The following is a 15513-nucleotide window of genomic DNA, read 5'->3' on the forward strand; positions in this document are numbered from 1 at the left end:
CCAGCACAATGCAGACATCAATGAAACGGAGTTGCTTATTTTTAATGTGTTCTCCGTAAGCGGCAAGATAAATCAGTTACAAATGCAGATTACAACTGGTGGTGGAAAACATGGAATACTTTTAACCAAGCTTAGAAAAAGCCTAGAAGACTTGTGATTTTGATCATCTTTCTAAATGAAATGAACGCCCTGAAGCAGCAACTCAAGCCGCGAAACATGGCCATGTCCGCATTGTTGGTTTATTTTCCAGAAGTCTACACAAGCATTTATATAAAGATAGGTACAGAGTAAAAATGAACTAGATTTCAAGTCTATACTTAAAAGGAAATGTCTTGGCCTTTAAAGGTGAAAACAATGGTGGTGTTTAAACAAAGCAGAGTTGCTCACCTGTAACAGGTGTTCTCCCAGGACAGCAGGATGTAGTCCTCACATATGGGGGGACATCACTGGATGGAGCCCTATCACAGAAAACTTTTCTGTCAGTTTTTTTAGAAAGCTTTGACTAGCACACTGAGCATGCCCAGCATGCCAAGATCCCTGTGTCCACAGGAGTCTCCCTTTAGTCTCGTTTGTAGCAAAAATGTGAGCGAAAAAATAAAATAAATGATAGTGAATCCAACTCCACAGGGTGGCGGGTGGGTTTCGTGAGGATTACCATCCTGCTGTCCTGGGAGAACACCTGTTACAGGTAAGCAACTCTGCTTTCTCCCAGGACAAGCAGGATGGTAGTCCTCACATATGGGTGATTAGCAAGTTACAGGCTGACTCGTATTACAACAGGCCAATAGCAGACAACTCGTGCAGCAGGCACAATAATTGGGGTGCTATTAGCAATGATGAGGAGCCTGAAATCACAGCAGGTGATTGTGGAAGGAGTTGGGGATTACACTGAAGAAAGCTTTTCAAGACAGGTTGGCCAAAGGCAGACTTTCATACCTAAGCAGTAGGGGGCTGCGAATGTGTGAAGAGAGCTACAAGTCGCAGCAATTGCTACTGAACGATAGTGTGGTACTGATGTTGTCATGGTTGTTACAGAATGTGCCTGCACTCATCCCTAGAGAGGAAGGCCTGCTGTCTCATAGCAGAATTTGATACAGACTGCTAGCCAGTTGGAGAGGGTTTGTTTGCCCACTGGAACTTGCAGCTTGTCTTTTCAAAGAAGGAAAAAGAGTTGGGTGTATTTCCTATGGAGTGCAGTGCGGTCTAGTTAGAATGCAAGTGCACACTTACAGTCCAAGGTGTGGAAAACCCTCTCGCCCTGATGAGAGAGGCCTTGGGAAAAAGTGGGCAGAGTATATTCTGAGTAAGGTGAGAGGCTGCGTCTACCTTAAGAAGAATATTAGGGTGAGTACAGAGGACCACTCTGTCACAGAGGAACCTAGTGTCAGCTGAGTATGCAACAAGGGCTTGCAACTCACTGACCCTTTTAGCAGAAGTGATGGCTACAAGGGAAAGAATTTCCCATGTTAAGACTGCAAAGGCTCGAACAGGGAGCGTATGAGTCTTATAAACACTACATGTAGGCCCCATTCTGTAACCAGTGAACAGAGGCGGCTTAATCAGAGAACCCATAGTAAGCAGACTCATAAGGGGTTGAGCAGTTGATCGGTCATCCCCTATTCCCAGGTGATGCACTGAATTGGAACAGAGGTGTACCCGTGCGGAGGATGTCTGGGGACCAGAATCCGAGGGGTATGCTAGATAGCCTAAGACAGATGGAGTGGTGCAGAAAAAAGGGGCTAAAACCTTTTTGTGCACACCATGTAGTAAAACTTGCCCATTTTGAATGGTAAGATTTACGTGTGGAAGGTTCTCATGAAGCTACAAGTACCTGAGAATATCACGGAATCTGTGTTATGAGACTGACCTGTGGGCAGGCGAATTGGTTACTGGCGTGATAGGCTGAGAAGTATGGGGAGCATACTTGTCAAGGCTAGGATGTGATTATGAAAAGCATTGGAAACCTATCCTGCTGTAGCATCACAAGAGTTTTTGGCTAGGAGTGGTATCAAAAGAAAGAGACACCTATAGGAGGGCCTTTGTTGCAGAGCGAGCAAAGGCGCCCATGGGAACGCATTCTGATACATATGTAGGGAGTAGAATCTTTCAACTTTGTCGCGCGATTCAGACAGAGGTCAAAGGTTAGTTGACCTCAGCAATAGATTTTGCTCGCTGCACATGGATTCAGAGACCATTCATGAGGATGGAGACATCTAAGAAGAAGGTCTGCTAGCGCATTCGGTATGCCTATTAGATAAGTGGCCCGTAGATGCATGGAGTGTGCCAGGGCTAGAGCTGCGCGACCTTCTGGAAGAGCAGGTAAGAGCCTGTGCGTGCTTGTGTGTTGGAATACCACATTGCAACTATGCTGTCAGTCTGTATGCACAAAGCTTTGTATGAGGAGTGTTTTAAGGCATAAAGGGCATAAGAATATAAGAATATAAGAACATGCCATACTGGGTCAGACCAAGGGTCCATCAAGCCCAGCATCCTGTTTCCCAACAGTGGCCAATCCAGGCCATAAGAACCTGGCAAGTACCGAAAAACTAAGTCTATTCCATGTAATAGCAGTGGATGTCAATGGACCGCAGTTTCTTTCTGGGGAGTTCTCGGACTCCATTTGTGTTTTTGGTTGTCTTCTAACACTGAAGGAAACTGTGCGGTCTTTGTCCAAGAGTCCTTCGCTTGTTTACATCTCTAGGGTTTTTTTGTACCCAGGAGGTTCTAGGCCTACTTCATTGTCAGAGTTACTGATCCAAACCCTGTTTGTAATTTTTTCTGTGATGCGGAGTATGCTTCTGCTCAGGGCCGGTGCAAGGGGATTAGGCGCCCTAGGCGAGCCTTCTCCACTTGGCTCGAAGCTCCAGGAAGTTGTTCTGAGACTTTTACGGAGCGGAATAGACGCATCTTGGGTCAGAAGGATGTGGATTAGAGCTCTCCAACCCTAGTTGAACGGGACCGTGGCCAAGATCCGAGGATTTGGTACTGGATCAGTAATAAGGATCAGGGAAAGCAGTTGAATTGCTTAGAGCCTCTGAAATTTGAAAATCCACTAAACTTATTCATGGCTAGTCTGGCCATAGGAGTGACGTGGATAGTGAAAACCCCGTGGCCCAGCAATGAAAGAATTGATAGGCTCAGGCTATGCTGCATGTGTGCAGAGATGTGAAGAGTTTAACAGGATGTCTGCGCAGTTGTTGGGCAGGAAGTCCACTGCGACTGTAGAGCCCAGAACTATTCTATATGGTATTTATGGTAGTTGATCAGAAATCCTAGCCAAATTGAGAAGATTTATAGCGAGTCTTGGAGAATTTAGAGCTCCTTGCTTGGATTGACTCCTATTAGCAGTCATCCATGCAAGGAAAACCGTGAATGCTGTTTTGCTCCGTAGAGAAACAGCAGTCACTGCTAGGCATTTTGGTGAAATACACAAGTTGTCTAAGCTAATGTGAGCGGCAGAACTTGCTACTGGAATGTTGTTGACTCATTACTCATTATCATAGAAAGACCAGAGGAGAGCGGTAACCCACTTATTGTAGTAAGGGAAGCACGGTGACCAGAGACACCATTTTGATCTTTCCCTTCTGAAGAAAATTGTTGAGATTTCTGAGGTCCAGGACTGGTGGAGAGCGCCTTTCTGTTGAAAGAAGGAATAGCGGGATTAAAATCCCCCCGCCTTGTTGCGTCCAGGGAATGGTTCCCCGAGCCCTGGTTCTCAGTGGGATGGCCGCTCTGATGTCTGGCAAGGCTGAAAAACCAGGAGCCTGCCCAAATGGCGGAACTGGTGTAATCTGGATTATCAGTTGGTCTCACACGGGAGCGGTAAAAGTCCTTCCCACATCTCTCTCTGCTGTGCAAGAAAATGTAGAGAACTGTCGCCAGGTCTCGAAGTGGGCTTGCAACTGAAGCAGTGTCTGCTGGATCTTGTGTCTAGCAGATCTGTATCTGGGACTTCGGGCTGTAATTAAGATCCAGAAGCCAGAGTATTATCGAGTATGGAGTCCTGTTTGCTGGCAATGGGAGGATGTCTTGAAGCAATCCCAAGTTGTTGGCAGAGAGGCTCCCTTGGTGTTGTGTCAAACAGCTGATAAGAGCAATATGTGACAAATATGATTCCTGGAAGATAACACGGCCTAGAACCTTCCAAAACCATCTGGTCCGTTTTAGTGACCAGGTCTCGATGGGATTGTTGCTGAAGCGGGATTAGAGTACTCACCATGCTTCGTGGTGGAGGCGCAGAAGGACGAGTCTGCGATGACTTAGGCTGTCGTTGGTAGGTATTGCAATGAGGCGGTGCCACAGTGGTGTGAATATCGATGGCTCCAGTGTTAGTAGATTTCGGGAGGCATCGAGGACAGCCTGAGGGACGTAAACGTCCGGCTCCACTCTGTAAGCTGGTATGGTAGTGCAGCTACAGAGGAGACAGGCTAGGCATTACTGGCGGTTCCACATTATTTTGTGGTGGCTCAGTACCCAGCACAGTTGTTGGTGGGGGAACACCTCGGGTGCAGAAAGCATAGGACTTGTATACCCGGACCCGCTTCGCAACTGGCTCAATGGACATTGATGCCGGTGCGGAATAAGTGCCGGCTCCGAATGTGGAACCATGTCGGTGGTGGCTGTATCCCTTGGAGCTCAGCCCGGTCATTCTCCAGCACACAGGAACTGCCACCGATGTCCGGAACAGAGTCGGTGGCAGTAGCGATGTTTCCCTCTGTGCTCGGCCCAGTCATTTTCCAGCACAGAGTAAGATGCAACCGATGTCCTGGATGGCGTCGGTGGCAAACTGTCACAGTGTCTGACGATTCCCATGGTGCTTGGCCCGGTCATTCCCCAGCACCGAGGTAGATGCCCTCATTGTCTCGGATGGCAACTGGTGACTGACTGTCACCGTGCCTTCACTGCTCCTGGCACTATTTAGTGGCCAAGGATTACACTGGGCTTTGGTTAAGAATCCGAAGTATGGAGCGTTTTGTTTAGTTGAGGGCACTGAGTTTAGGTGCTCCGGTAGTACCTATGAGGGCGTTGATGAGAACATTGATAGCGGCCCTGGAGGCAATGGTAAACGCGGGTGTCCCTATCCCTCTAGCCCCAATAACCCGGTGGAGGATCGCAGGAAGGACATTCACAGGCCGACAGAGGATGATAAACATAGGGAGAAAGGCGGCCGCAATTCAGTTGGTAAGCCGGAGAAACAGTTTGTGAGGTGACAGGAACCGACCAAAAAACAGAGCATATTACTCACCGAGCGTCGATGAAATGTATATGAAGGGAGACCTGTGTAGGGAAAAATTATTTGTGAAGTAAAACGTCAAGTGTTTCCGTGAGGAAAAGTTGTGAGAAATCTCACAGAGCTCCTGAACGCTAGGCAAACTGCAGCGTGGAAAAAAGACTGAAGGGAGACCCCTGTGGACACAGGACTCATGGCATGCTCAGTGTGCCAGTCAAAGCTTTCTAGAAACTGACAGAAAAGTTTTCCATGATAGGGCTCTGTCCAGTGACGTCACCCATATGTGAGGACCACTACCCTGCTTATCCTGGGAGAAAGGGTTTTTTCCCTCCAGTGATGGCAGCCTAAAATAGCTTTTTGCACTGTTGGAAATTGTCTTTGTGCAACATTCAATAAGGTGCACTGTCAGGTTTTCCCCCCTTATGTATATTTTACACAGCACTTTTTCCACCCTTTGCTTATAAGTAGTGGATTTCTGGTTAAGAACATGCCATACTGGGTCAGACCAAGGGTCCATCAAGCCCAGCATCCTGTTTCCAACAGTGGCCAATCCAGGCCATAAGAACCTGGCAAGAACCCAAAAACTAAGTCTATTCCATGTTACCATTGCTAGTAATAGCAGTGCCTATTTTCTAAGTCAACTTAATTAATAGCAGGTAATGGACTTCTCCTCCAAGAACTTATCCAATCCTTTTTTAAACACAGCTATACTAACTGCACTAACTACATCCTCTGGCAACAAATTCCAGAGTTTAATTGTGCGTTGAGTAAAAAAGAACTTACTCCGATTAGTTTTAAAATGTGCCACATGCTAACTTCATGGAGTGCCCCCTAGGTCTTTCTATTATCTGAAAGAGTAAATAACCGATTCACATTTACCCGTTCTAGACCTCTCATGATTTTAAACACCTCTATCATATCCCTCCTCAGTCGTCTCTTCTCCAAGCTGAACAACCCTAACCTCTTCAGCCTTTCCTCATAGGGGAGCTGTTCCATCCCCTTTATCATTTTGGTTGCCCTTCTCTGTACCTTCTCCATCGCAATTATATCTTTTTTGAGATGCGGCGACCAGAATTGTACACAGTATTCAAGGTGCATTCTCCCCATGGAGCAACAGAGGATTATGACATTTTCCTGTTTATTCACCATTCCCTTTCTAATAATTCCCAACATTGTTTGCTTTTTTGACACATTATATATATATATATATATATATATATATATATATATATATATATTATAAAATAATTTTTAAAATTTTCTGCATGGACAGGTGGGGGGTGTATTTTTTGTTACTGTGTAGGTGGGATACACACCTCTGAGTCTTTTTGTACAGACAATTATGCAAGATACATGAACTAGAAATGGAATTCATATTTACAGAATAGAATATAGTATTACTTACGTAATCTTCAAACTTTGTGATTTCCTCCTCAAGCATGTCAGTTCCAACCTTGTCATCTTCCACCACACACTGGATCTGAAGCTTCTTAATGCCATAGCCAACAGGAACAAGTTTGGAAGATCCCCAGACCAGGCCATCCATCTGAACCGTTCGCACACACTCCTCCAGCTTAGTCATGTCTGTCTCATCATCCCACTGAGAAGACAAAAACTTCACCTGTAACAAGTGCACTTTTATTTTCCCCTGGCATAATCATTTAGGATGGCATGAAAAACATGGCTTTGGATGGCTTGTGAACTACAGCATACATAATTCTAACAGCAAAGATACAGCACAGTTACTTACCTGTAACAGGTGTTCTCCTAGGGGAGCAGGATATTAGTCCTCACATATGGGTGACCATCAGATGTAGCCTGGCATGGAAAACTTGTCAAAGTTTCTAGAGGCTTTGACTGGCACACTGAGCATGCCCAGCATGCCACTATCCATGCGAGGTCCCCCTTCAGTCTTGTAAGAGATGAAGAAACACGAGCGAAAAATAAAACAAAATGCAGAAAAACTCCTTGGAGCGGTGGGCGGGTTTCCTGAGGCTTAACATCCTGGTGTCTTAGGAGAACACCTGTTACAGGTAAGCAACTGTGCTTTCTCTTAGGACAAGCAGCATGGCAGTCCTCACACATGGGTGAATACCAAGCTACAGGCTGCTCCCGACCATAACCCTGCGTAACAGGCACAGGCCCGGGTACCAACAGGCACAATAACTGTGGTGCTGTTAGTAATACAGGGAGATAGCCTGAACTAAAAGCATGGGTCCTAGGCAGAAGAGTTAGGTTTAGACCTGAAAGATGTTGAGAAGGATAGATTGGCCGAAAGCACTGTCTTGTTGACCATCCTTGTCCAAGCAATAGTGGGCAATGAACACATGCAGGAAGCTCCATGTCACTGCCTGGCAAATGTCCGTAACGGGGACCATCCATAGGTGGGCTGACATCATCAGGACACTCAGAGTGAGCTTTGATTTGGCCTCCATGCTGAAGGCCGAGTGCGCATAGCAGAAGGCGATGCAGTCTGCTAGCCAGTTAAGAGTATGTTTGCCCACCACAACTCCCAGCCTATTGTTGTTGAAAGAAACAGTTGAGTGGATTGCCTGTAACCTGCTGAGTGTTCAAAATAGAAGGCCAAAGCCCTCCTGCAATCCAAGATATGAAGAGCCCTTTCCCCTGGATGGGAATGAGGACTCAGAAAGAATGTGAGCAGAACAATGGTCTGACTGATATGAAAATCAATCACAACCTTAGGTAGGAACTTGGGATGCATATGCAGGACCACACGATCATGGAAGAATTTTGCATATGCTGGGTATGTAACTAGGGCCTGAAGCTCACTAAATCTATGAGCCAAAGTGATTGCCACTAGGTAAATAACCTTTCTAGTGAGGAACTTCAGCTCACAGGAGCGCAAGGGCTCAAAAGGACGAAGCACGAGCTGTGCCAGGATAATGTTGAGGTCCCAGGACACAACAGGAAGCCGGAGAGGGGGCTTTATCTGAAGTGGACCTCTCATAAAGTGACCTACTATGGGTTGCACTGATATGGATGTGCCAGCGATACCTAGATTTTATGCACTAACCGCAGTTAGATGAACCCTGACTGAGGTGGTTTTAAGCCCAGGCTTGGAAAGGTGCCACAAGTAATTCAAGAGCCTGGGGAGGGGGGCATGTGAATGGATGTAAGCCATGCCCCTCACACCAGGTGGAGAACCTTTTCTATTTCAGCCTGTAAGACTTCCTGGTGGAAGGCTTTCTGGAAGCCTCCAGCACTTGGGAAACGTTTTCAAAGAGATCCAGGGGCTAAGCTGTCAACACTAATGCCAGGAGGTTTGGATGACATAGGGCGCCCTGATTCTGTGTTATCAGATTGGGCACGGTCCCTAGTCCGATGGGATCCCTGATCAACAAGTCCCAAAAGGAGAGGGAACCAGGCTTGCCTGGGCCAGTAGGGGCTATGAGGATCATGGTCCCTCTGTCCTACTGCAGCTTCAGGAGAGTCTTCAGGAAGAGCAGGGTACGTATAAAGGAGACCCCCTTCCCCAGTGAAGGCATTGGAGGCTGGGCTGTCATCCAAAAAGGGAGCAAAAATTGCTCACTTTGTAATTGTATGGGGAGGTGAAGGGGTCCACACCTGGGATCCCCCACTAGTGGAAAATCCAGGTCGCCACATCCGGAGGGCATAACGAATCGCACGATGCTCTAAGAAGTTTATCTGGCAGAGAGCTTCCTGGGCGGTCCAGTGGCCGTCCACATGGGCTCCCCAGCCTTGAGAAGCATCGGTGGTAAGGACCACTTGAGGCAGGATAGCCTAAAAGGGAATCTCCCACTCTAGAATGGATTCTCCCACCAAGACAGACATCCTCAGAGGTTGTGTGATGGAGATACAAGCCTCGATATCCTGAGATGTCTGCTGCCATTGCAATCGCAATGTACATTGTGCTCTGTACATGCAAAGGCAGGCAATGGGGTAGCATGGACTAAGTCTACCATGTAGCCCAACAAGTAAAGCAGACGGCGGGTACTTACATCCCGATTGCCGCGTACCAAGGTTGCCAATGAAGATAGGGCAAGGGCCCGACTGTGGGGCAAGAACGCTTTCACCTGAGCCGTGGGAATTTTGGGTAGTTGATGACAAAACCCAGAGATTGCAGCACCTGCATCGTTAGAGCCAAAGCAAGGGAGTTGTTTTTGACCAACCAGTCGTCCAGGAATGGGAAGACGTATACTGCAAGGCACCTGAGATGTGCAGCCACCACTGCCAGGCACTTGGTGAAGATGAGAAGGGCTGAAGCCAAACCAAAAGCAGCAGCCTCTACTGGTACTGAGCCTTCCCCACCACAAAGCGAAGATACTTTGTGTTTGGGGAAGATGGCAATGTGGGTGTAGGAGTGCTTGATATCGAGGGAGCAGATCCAGTCTCCTCTTGAGTGCCCAGATGAACTATCTTGAACTTCTCTGAGGAATTGGTTCAACACCTTGAGGTCAAGAATGGGGCACAAACCCCCAGTCCTCTTTGGTATCAAGAAACACCTCAAATAGAATCCTCAGCCCTGCTGATGAGGGACAGGTTCTACCACTCCTGCTGAGAGAAGGGTGGATAGCTCTGTCCGAAGTATGACCTGATGTATGTATATGTATATGTGTGTGTGTGTATGTATGTGTGTGTGTGTATGTGTGTATGTGTGTGTATGTATGTGTGTATGTGTGTGTATGTATGTGTATGTGTGTGTGTATGTGTATGTGTGTGTGTATGTATGTATGTGTATGTGTGTGTATGTATGTATGTGTATGTATGTATGTATGTATGTATGTGTATGTATGTATGTATGTATGTGTATGTGTGTGTATGTATGTATGTATGTGTATGTGTGTGTATGTATGTATGTATGTGTATGTGTGTGTATAGAGCTTGGTCTGGAAGATTTTCTAGCAGAGAATGGAGGATTTCATAGTGATCCTTCAACTAGACTTATCCCCAAACAGGTTTCACCTGTACAAGGGAGGTCATTCAACTTCTCGGCAGAGGTCGGAAGCATGGCAGCTGTTTCAAAAACATTGTAGGTAGATCTCATCTCGTGTTTCCCAGCCTCAAGACCTTGCTGTACAACGGTGGAAAACGATTCCCGCTGTTGTGGCAGCTGTTCTGCTAGATCCTGGACCTGTTTCCACAGGTTTTGGTTGTACTGCATCATATACAACTGGTAGGAAGCGATACAGACGATGAGCATAGTGCCTTAAAAAACCTTCCTCCTCAAAGCATTCAGCTCCCTATGTTCCTGGCATGGGTGCTCCTAAGGAGATTGTGGCTGTTTCCATTCATGACATCTTTAAGGATCTTCTCCTTTGGATGTGGGAGCACCCGATCTCCATTTCTCCAGTCAATAGGAAGGCGGATGCCACTTATTTGGTACAGCAGGCCTTGGGATTCAAGAGGCATCACCTCCTTCACTAGTCAGTGGTCATGGAGTCCGCCCTCAAGGAGGCCAAATGCTCCCACAACCATGTCTCTTCCCCTCTGGGGCGAGAACATAGGGAACTAGATGCTCTGGGCATCTGGGTGAACTTCTATCCTGCATAGAACTTTGCCCACTAGCGGCCAAGGAGGGAACATGTACAGGAAAACTGAGGTTGGCCAGGGAAGCACCAGTGCATTGACTCTCTGCGCAGTGATCTCTTCTGCGACTGAAGCGAGGGGACCTTGGCATTGTCTCGCGTCGCCATCAAGTCAATGTGGGGTGTCCCCCACCAGCAGGAAATTAGACTCATTGCTTGGTCCGAAAGTTCCCACTCTCCTGGATCTGTGTGCTTCCGACTCAGGAAATCCGCCTGTATGTCGTCTTTCCCGGTGATGCGAGACGCCACCAGCAGCACAAGATGTTTTTCCGCCCAAGCCATGAGCTGTTCCACCTTGTCTGCTATGGCTTGACTTGATTGTAGGCTGCCGTTGCATTGTCGGACAGAACCCGGACCGCCTGATTGTGTAGGCACGAGAGAAAGTGTTTCAAAGCCAGTCATACTGCTTTGGTTTCCAGATGATTGAGCAACCAGCTGGCCTCCTCCGGGGAACAGCAGCCCTGGACTGAGTGGGCTGACAGACCACTCCCAAGCCAGAGAGACTAGCATCCGTGGTCACCACTATCCAGTTCGGGACCTCAAGGTCTACACTGCGAGACAAGTTGTGTGGGCAAAGCCACCACCCAAGACTGGAACTGGCGTGATTGGTGAGCGGTAGAGGGCACTGGAACTCCTCAGACATGGGATCCCAACAGGAAAGCAACACTCGTTGTAATGGTCTCAATATGAACAAAAGCCTAGGGAACCACCTCCAGAATGGACGTCTGAAGATAGTCCCAAACTTTGGGTAACAGGAGGAACAAGCAGCGCCGAACTTGCTCGATCAATTTGGTCATTTGGCCAATTCCAGGCATCTTCTTGGCGGATGACATGGTACGAGAGAAAGTGCAGAGGAGATCATACAAGGAATCAGCGCCATATGCCGCTGCTTCCAAGCGTTCCGCTTGTTCAGACTCGCCCGGAGTTAGATCCCTGGATGTTAGTAATTGTTGACCCATCGGAGGCTTGCCTGCAGCATGTAACTACTGCACACTACCGCTCGGATACCTAGGGCTGAAACCTCAAAGATGCGCTTAAGAAGGACTTCAAAAGCGTCCTATCCTGAAGATCCTTGAGAGCCGCGCTCCTGCGATCAGAATTGTGGTCCGCTTCGTATCAGCCAATACTGAAGCTTATACCTTGGGGGATTTCAGGAGCTCCAGGGACTCCTCGAGCAAAGGATAAAGTTTATCCATAGCCCGACCAACTCTTAAGCCGGCATCCGGAATGTCCCACTCCCGGGTCATCAGCTGCTGGAGCATGGTATGGAAAGGAAAGGCTTTATTTGGAGCCTGCAACCCCACCAGGACCGGGTCCACAGAATCCTGTGGTGTGGTCTGTTGAGAAAGTTCCACTCCGAGCTCTGTTAAGAGAGGGAATAAGAGGTTCCAACTCTTCCTTGTGAAACAGTTGGACTACCTTTGAATGGTCTCCATCCAGAGAAGCATGCTTTTCCAGGTCCTCCTCTAAACTCTGGAATTTGTTGCTAGGGGATGTGGTTAGTGCAGTTAGTGTAGCTGGGTTTAAAAAAAGGTTTGGATAAGTTCTTGGAGGAGAAGTCCATTAACTGATATTAATCAAGTTTACTTATGGAATAACCACTGCTATTAATTGCAACAGTAGCATGGGATCTTCTTAGTGTTTGGGTACTTGCCAGGTTCTTGTGGCCTGGTTTGGCCTCTGTTGGAAACAGGATGCTGGGCTTGATGGACCCTTTGTCTGACCCAGCATGGCAATTTCTTATGTTCTTAAGTCCATTACCTGCTATTAATCAAGTTGACTTAGAAAATAGCCACTGCTATTACCAGCATCAGTAGCATGGAATATACTTAAGTGTTTGGCCACTGTTGGAAACAGGATGCTGGGCTTGATGGACCCTTGGTCTGACCCAGTATGGCAATCTATGTTCTCCTCAGACCCCATGCTGGCAGGAGGCAAAGCAGAAAGTATTGCGTCTGCAGCCCCAGTGTCCAGACCCTCCGGAAGGGCAGCACCGCCTCAAATCAGGGACCCCCGCAACTTTGCAACCTGCAGAGACGCTGGGATATCTTGGCACTTGGCTCCAAAGGCAAAGCACCACTTTGCTGAGACTGCGAAGCTAAAAAAGCTTTATGAATAAGGAGGACAATATCCAATGAAAAGTGGTTAGAACTGGATGTGCCCCCCCCCCCCCCTGGAGAGCCTGTGTCTCCTTCAAAATCGTCCTGGTCCTGATCAAAAGGATCCCCAGGACTGGCAAGAACCAGGAATAAGGCTGGAGGAAGCTCCCCTGCCCCCATAGCTTCATCAAATGTGTTTAAAATGGCTGCCGTTCCCGAGCTGAGGGGGAACGGATCAGGCCAAGGCTCCAGAGGAGGCAGTGCGAGCAAATGCCTGAACGGGAGTGTCTCGAGGACTCCCTGCAGGCGCAACAAGATGGCCGCAGCATCGAAGAAGGGGAGGAAATGGCAGGGAGCCTATAAAATGAGAAACACACTGCGATAACTGCACCCAATAAGAAAAGAACTGAAACAGGCTGCTCAGCCTTTTTTTTTTTAAATCTGGGCAGTGCCATGGTAGAGAGAGGGGCCGGACCACCGGTAATCTTTTCCCCCCGGCGCCTTACCTGCCAGGAGCCCCGCAGGGTAACCAACCCCAGCTCCTACTCCTGCTACCAGGGGGGATGATCCCGCAGGACCTGCCTACCCCCCCCCCCCACTCCCCCAGGAGGATCAGAAGAGCTTCTCTGTTTTGTTTTTAAATTTTTTTTTTTACTTTTGCTTGCTTCAGAGTTAAAGTCTCTGCGTCTGTTAATGGCTTGTTTTTTTTCTTAAAGGGAAAGAGCCTTAACCCCAGAATCAGGGCAAGACTGCAGGGTTTGCACCACCTCCATCTGCTGGAGACAGAGAAATACTGAGGGGATGCAGGTGGCACACCAGGTTAAGTGAGGGTGCCCTTTGAGTTTTTCCTCTGTCTCCATCTGCTGGAAGGGAGGCATAACCCAGGTACATACAAGGGAACAGGAGTCGCTATCTGCCATCGCCCTACAGGGTCTAGAGGCTGGCAAACATGAGGTGCAGTCCACCTATGATGTCTGAGATCTCAGCCTGAGTAGTCGCCGTGGGCGTCTGCACCCGTAGAATGGCCTAGCTCTGGGCTTCTGACCTCCATCTAGAGGCACCGGAGAAGCTGGCTGACCTCCCATGCACAGGTGACAACCTCTTTGGGGATAAGGTCCAGGATACGGTGGCTCAGTTGAAGGACCACTATGAAACCCTCCAACAGCTCTTTGCTAGCGCTTCAAACGCCACTTCCTCTGTCAGGAAATCTTCCAGGCCAAGTTCCAGGAAGTTTTTACAGGCAGAGGAAATATTTAACCCCCCGCCCCCCTTGAGCTTGCTCACCGTGCACTAGCTCCAGCATCTGCTCCAGTTAACAGCGAGGACCCAGGCCTCAACCAGCTCCCCAGCAAGCCCTGGCTACGGGCTTTTGACTGGTGGCGAGGGAGCACGAGTCAGCCAAATGTACCCCTGGCTCCATATCCCCCAGTAGGAGGCAGGACTAGCTGATATTATATTCTATGGTTAAACATATCCACAATGAATGTTCATATAATGATTTAAGCAATAGTGGATCAATTTACATATTTTATTTACTGGAAAAACTGACTATAGTACTTGAGAAATGGAGAAACCTATTTCACACAGCATCAGATTATGGAATAAATAAGTACCCCAATAGAATCAAAGTAAGCAAGCAATGCTTTATGATGCATTGTGAGGCATTACAAATCTTATGATTAAAAATTAGCCCTGTACAAACCGGCATGAGCTTAGTGCTCTACTGTGTTATGTGGGAGACCTGTGTCAGCTCTAAGCTCATGTTCCTGCTCCTCAGTTACCGATATAATATGACTCATGGGGGTACTGGTATGAACCAAACCGCTGCTGTTTATGACAATATCTACAGGTTAGCAAAAACCCAATATTGAGAAGCCCTGCAGTTGTCATACATACATTCTCTGCTGTCCTGTGCCTTAATCCATTCTATCATACTCAGTTAACCAGTATGAAAGAAGACCTCTTCCAAATAAACACACCCTGCTTAACTGTTCTGTAATACACTGTGTGCTCCATTCCTTACCACCACCTCTGTACAGTCATTGATCCCATCGCTGAAACTGATGTGCACTCATGCCGTACAACAGCAATAAATAAAACTTTTCAAGTCCTCACCGGCTTGACATCAAGAAGAATGGATGACTTGGCGATAATTCCAGGTTTTTTGGATTTCTTTTCTGCATACTGCTGCAGTCTCTCTTCTCTGATTCTACTGGCTTCTTCGTCTTCCTCTTCCTCACTACCGAACAGGTCTATATCATCGTCGTCTGCTGCTGCAGCAGCACCAGCAACTTCAATCTCTCTAACTGGGGCAGCAGCAGCACCATAGATCTCAGTCTCCTTTACTGGGGCAGCAACCGCCTGTGGAGGGGTAAAAGAAAAAGGGAGCCCATGATAAACAGTGTACTGTGGGAGACATGCAGACTTCATTTACCAACAATGCACCATGAAGATCACAAGGCAGCAGGCACTGAGAAACATGGGCATCACTGGCACCCATCTGCTGTTTCTGCAGTCATTTGATGAGATTTGAAGTAGCAGGATGTTTTTATACGCACTTTTTTTTAGGAAAAAATCTCAAGCTTCACAGTGTGAGGCTGGTTAAGTTGTCTGTTGA

At 47.7% G+C, this 15513-nt stretch overlaps 1 protein-coding gene across 2 annotated transcripts in view; it reads right to left on the minus strand.

Moving 5' to 3' along the window:
- Positions 1–15513, minus strand: part of EEF1D (eukaryotic translation elongation factor 1 delta) — a 200331-nt gene that overhangs the window by 7381 nt on the left and 177437 nt on the right. For both annotated transcript variants that reach the window (XM_029592196.1, XM_029592195.1), the window contains 2 exons: positions 15012–15257; positions 6636–6830 (listed from right to left, as the gene is read on the minus strand). In XM_029592196.1, coding sequence (XP_029448056.1) covers positions 6636–6830; positions 15012–15257 — 441 coding nt within the window. The remainder of the gene's footprint in view (positions 1–6635; positions 6831–15011; positions 15258–15513) is intronic.

The sequence above is a fragment of the Rhinatrema bivittatum genome, chromosome 2 (assembly GCF_901001135.1).
Source record: "Rhinatrema bivittatum chromosome 2, aRhiBiv1.1, whole genome shotgun sequence".
Classification (NCBI taxonomy): Eukaryota; Metazoa; Chordata; class Amphibia; order Gymnophiona; family Rhinatrematidae; genus Rhinatrema; species Rhinatrema bivittatum.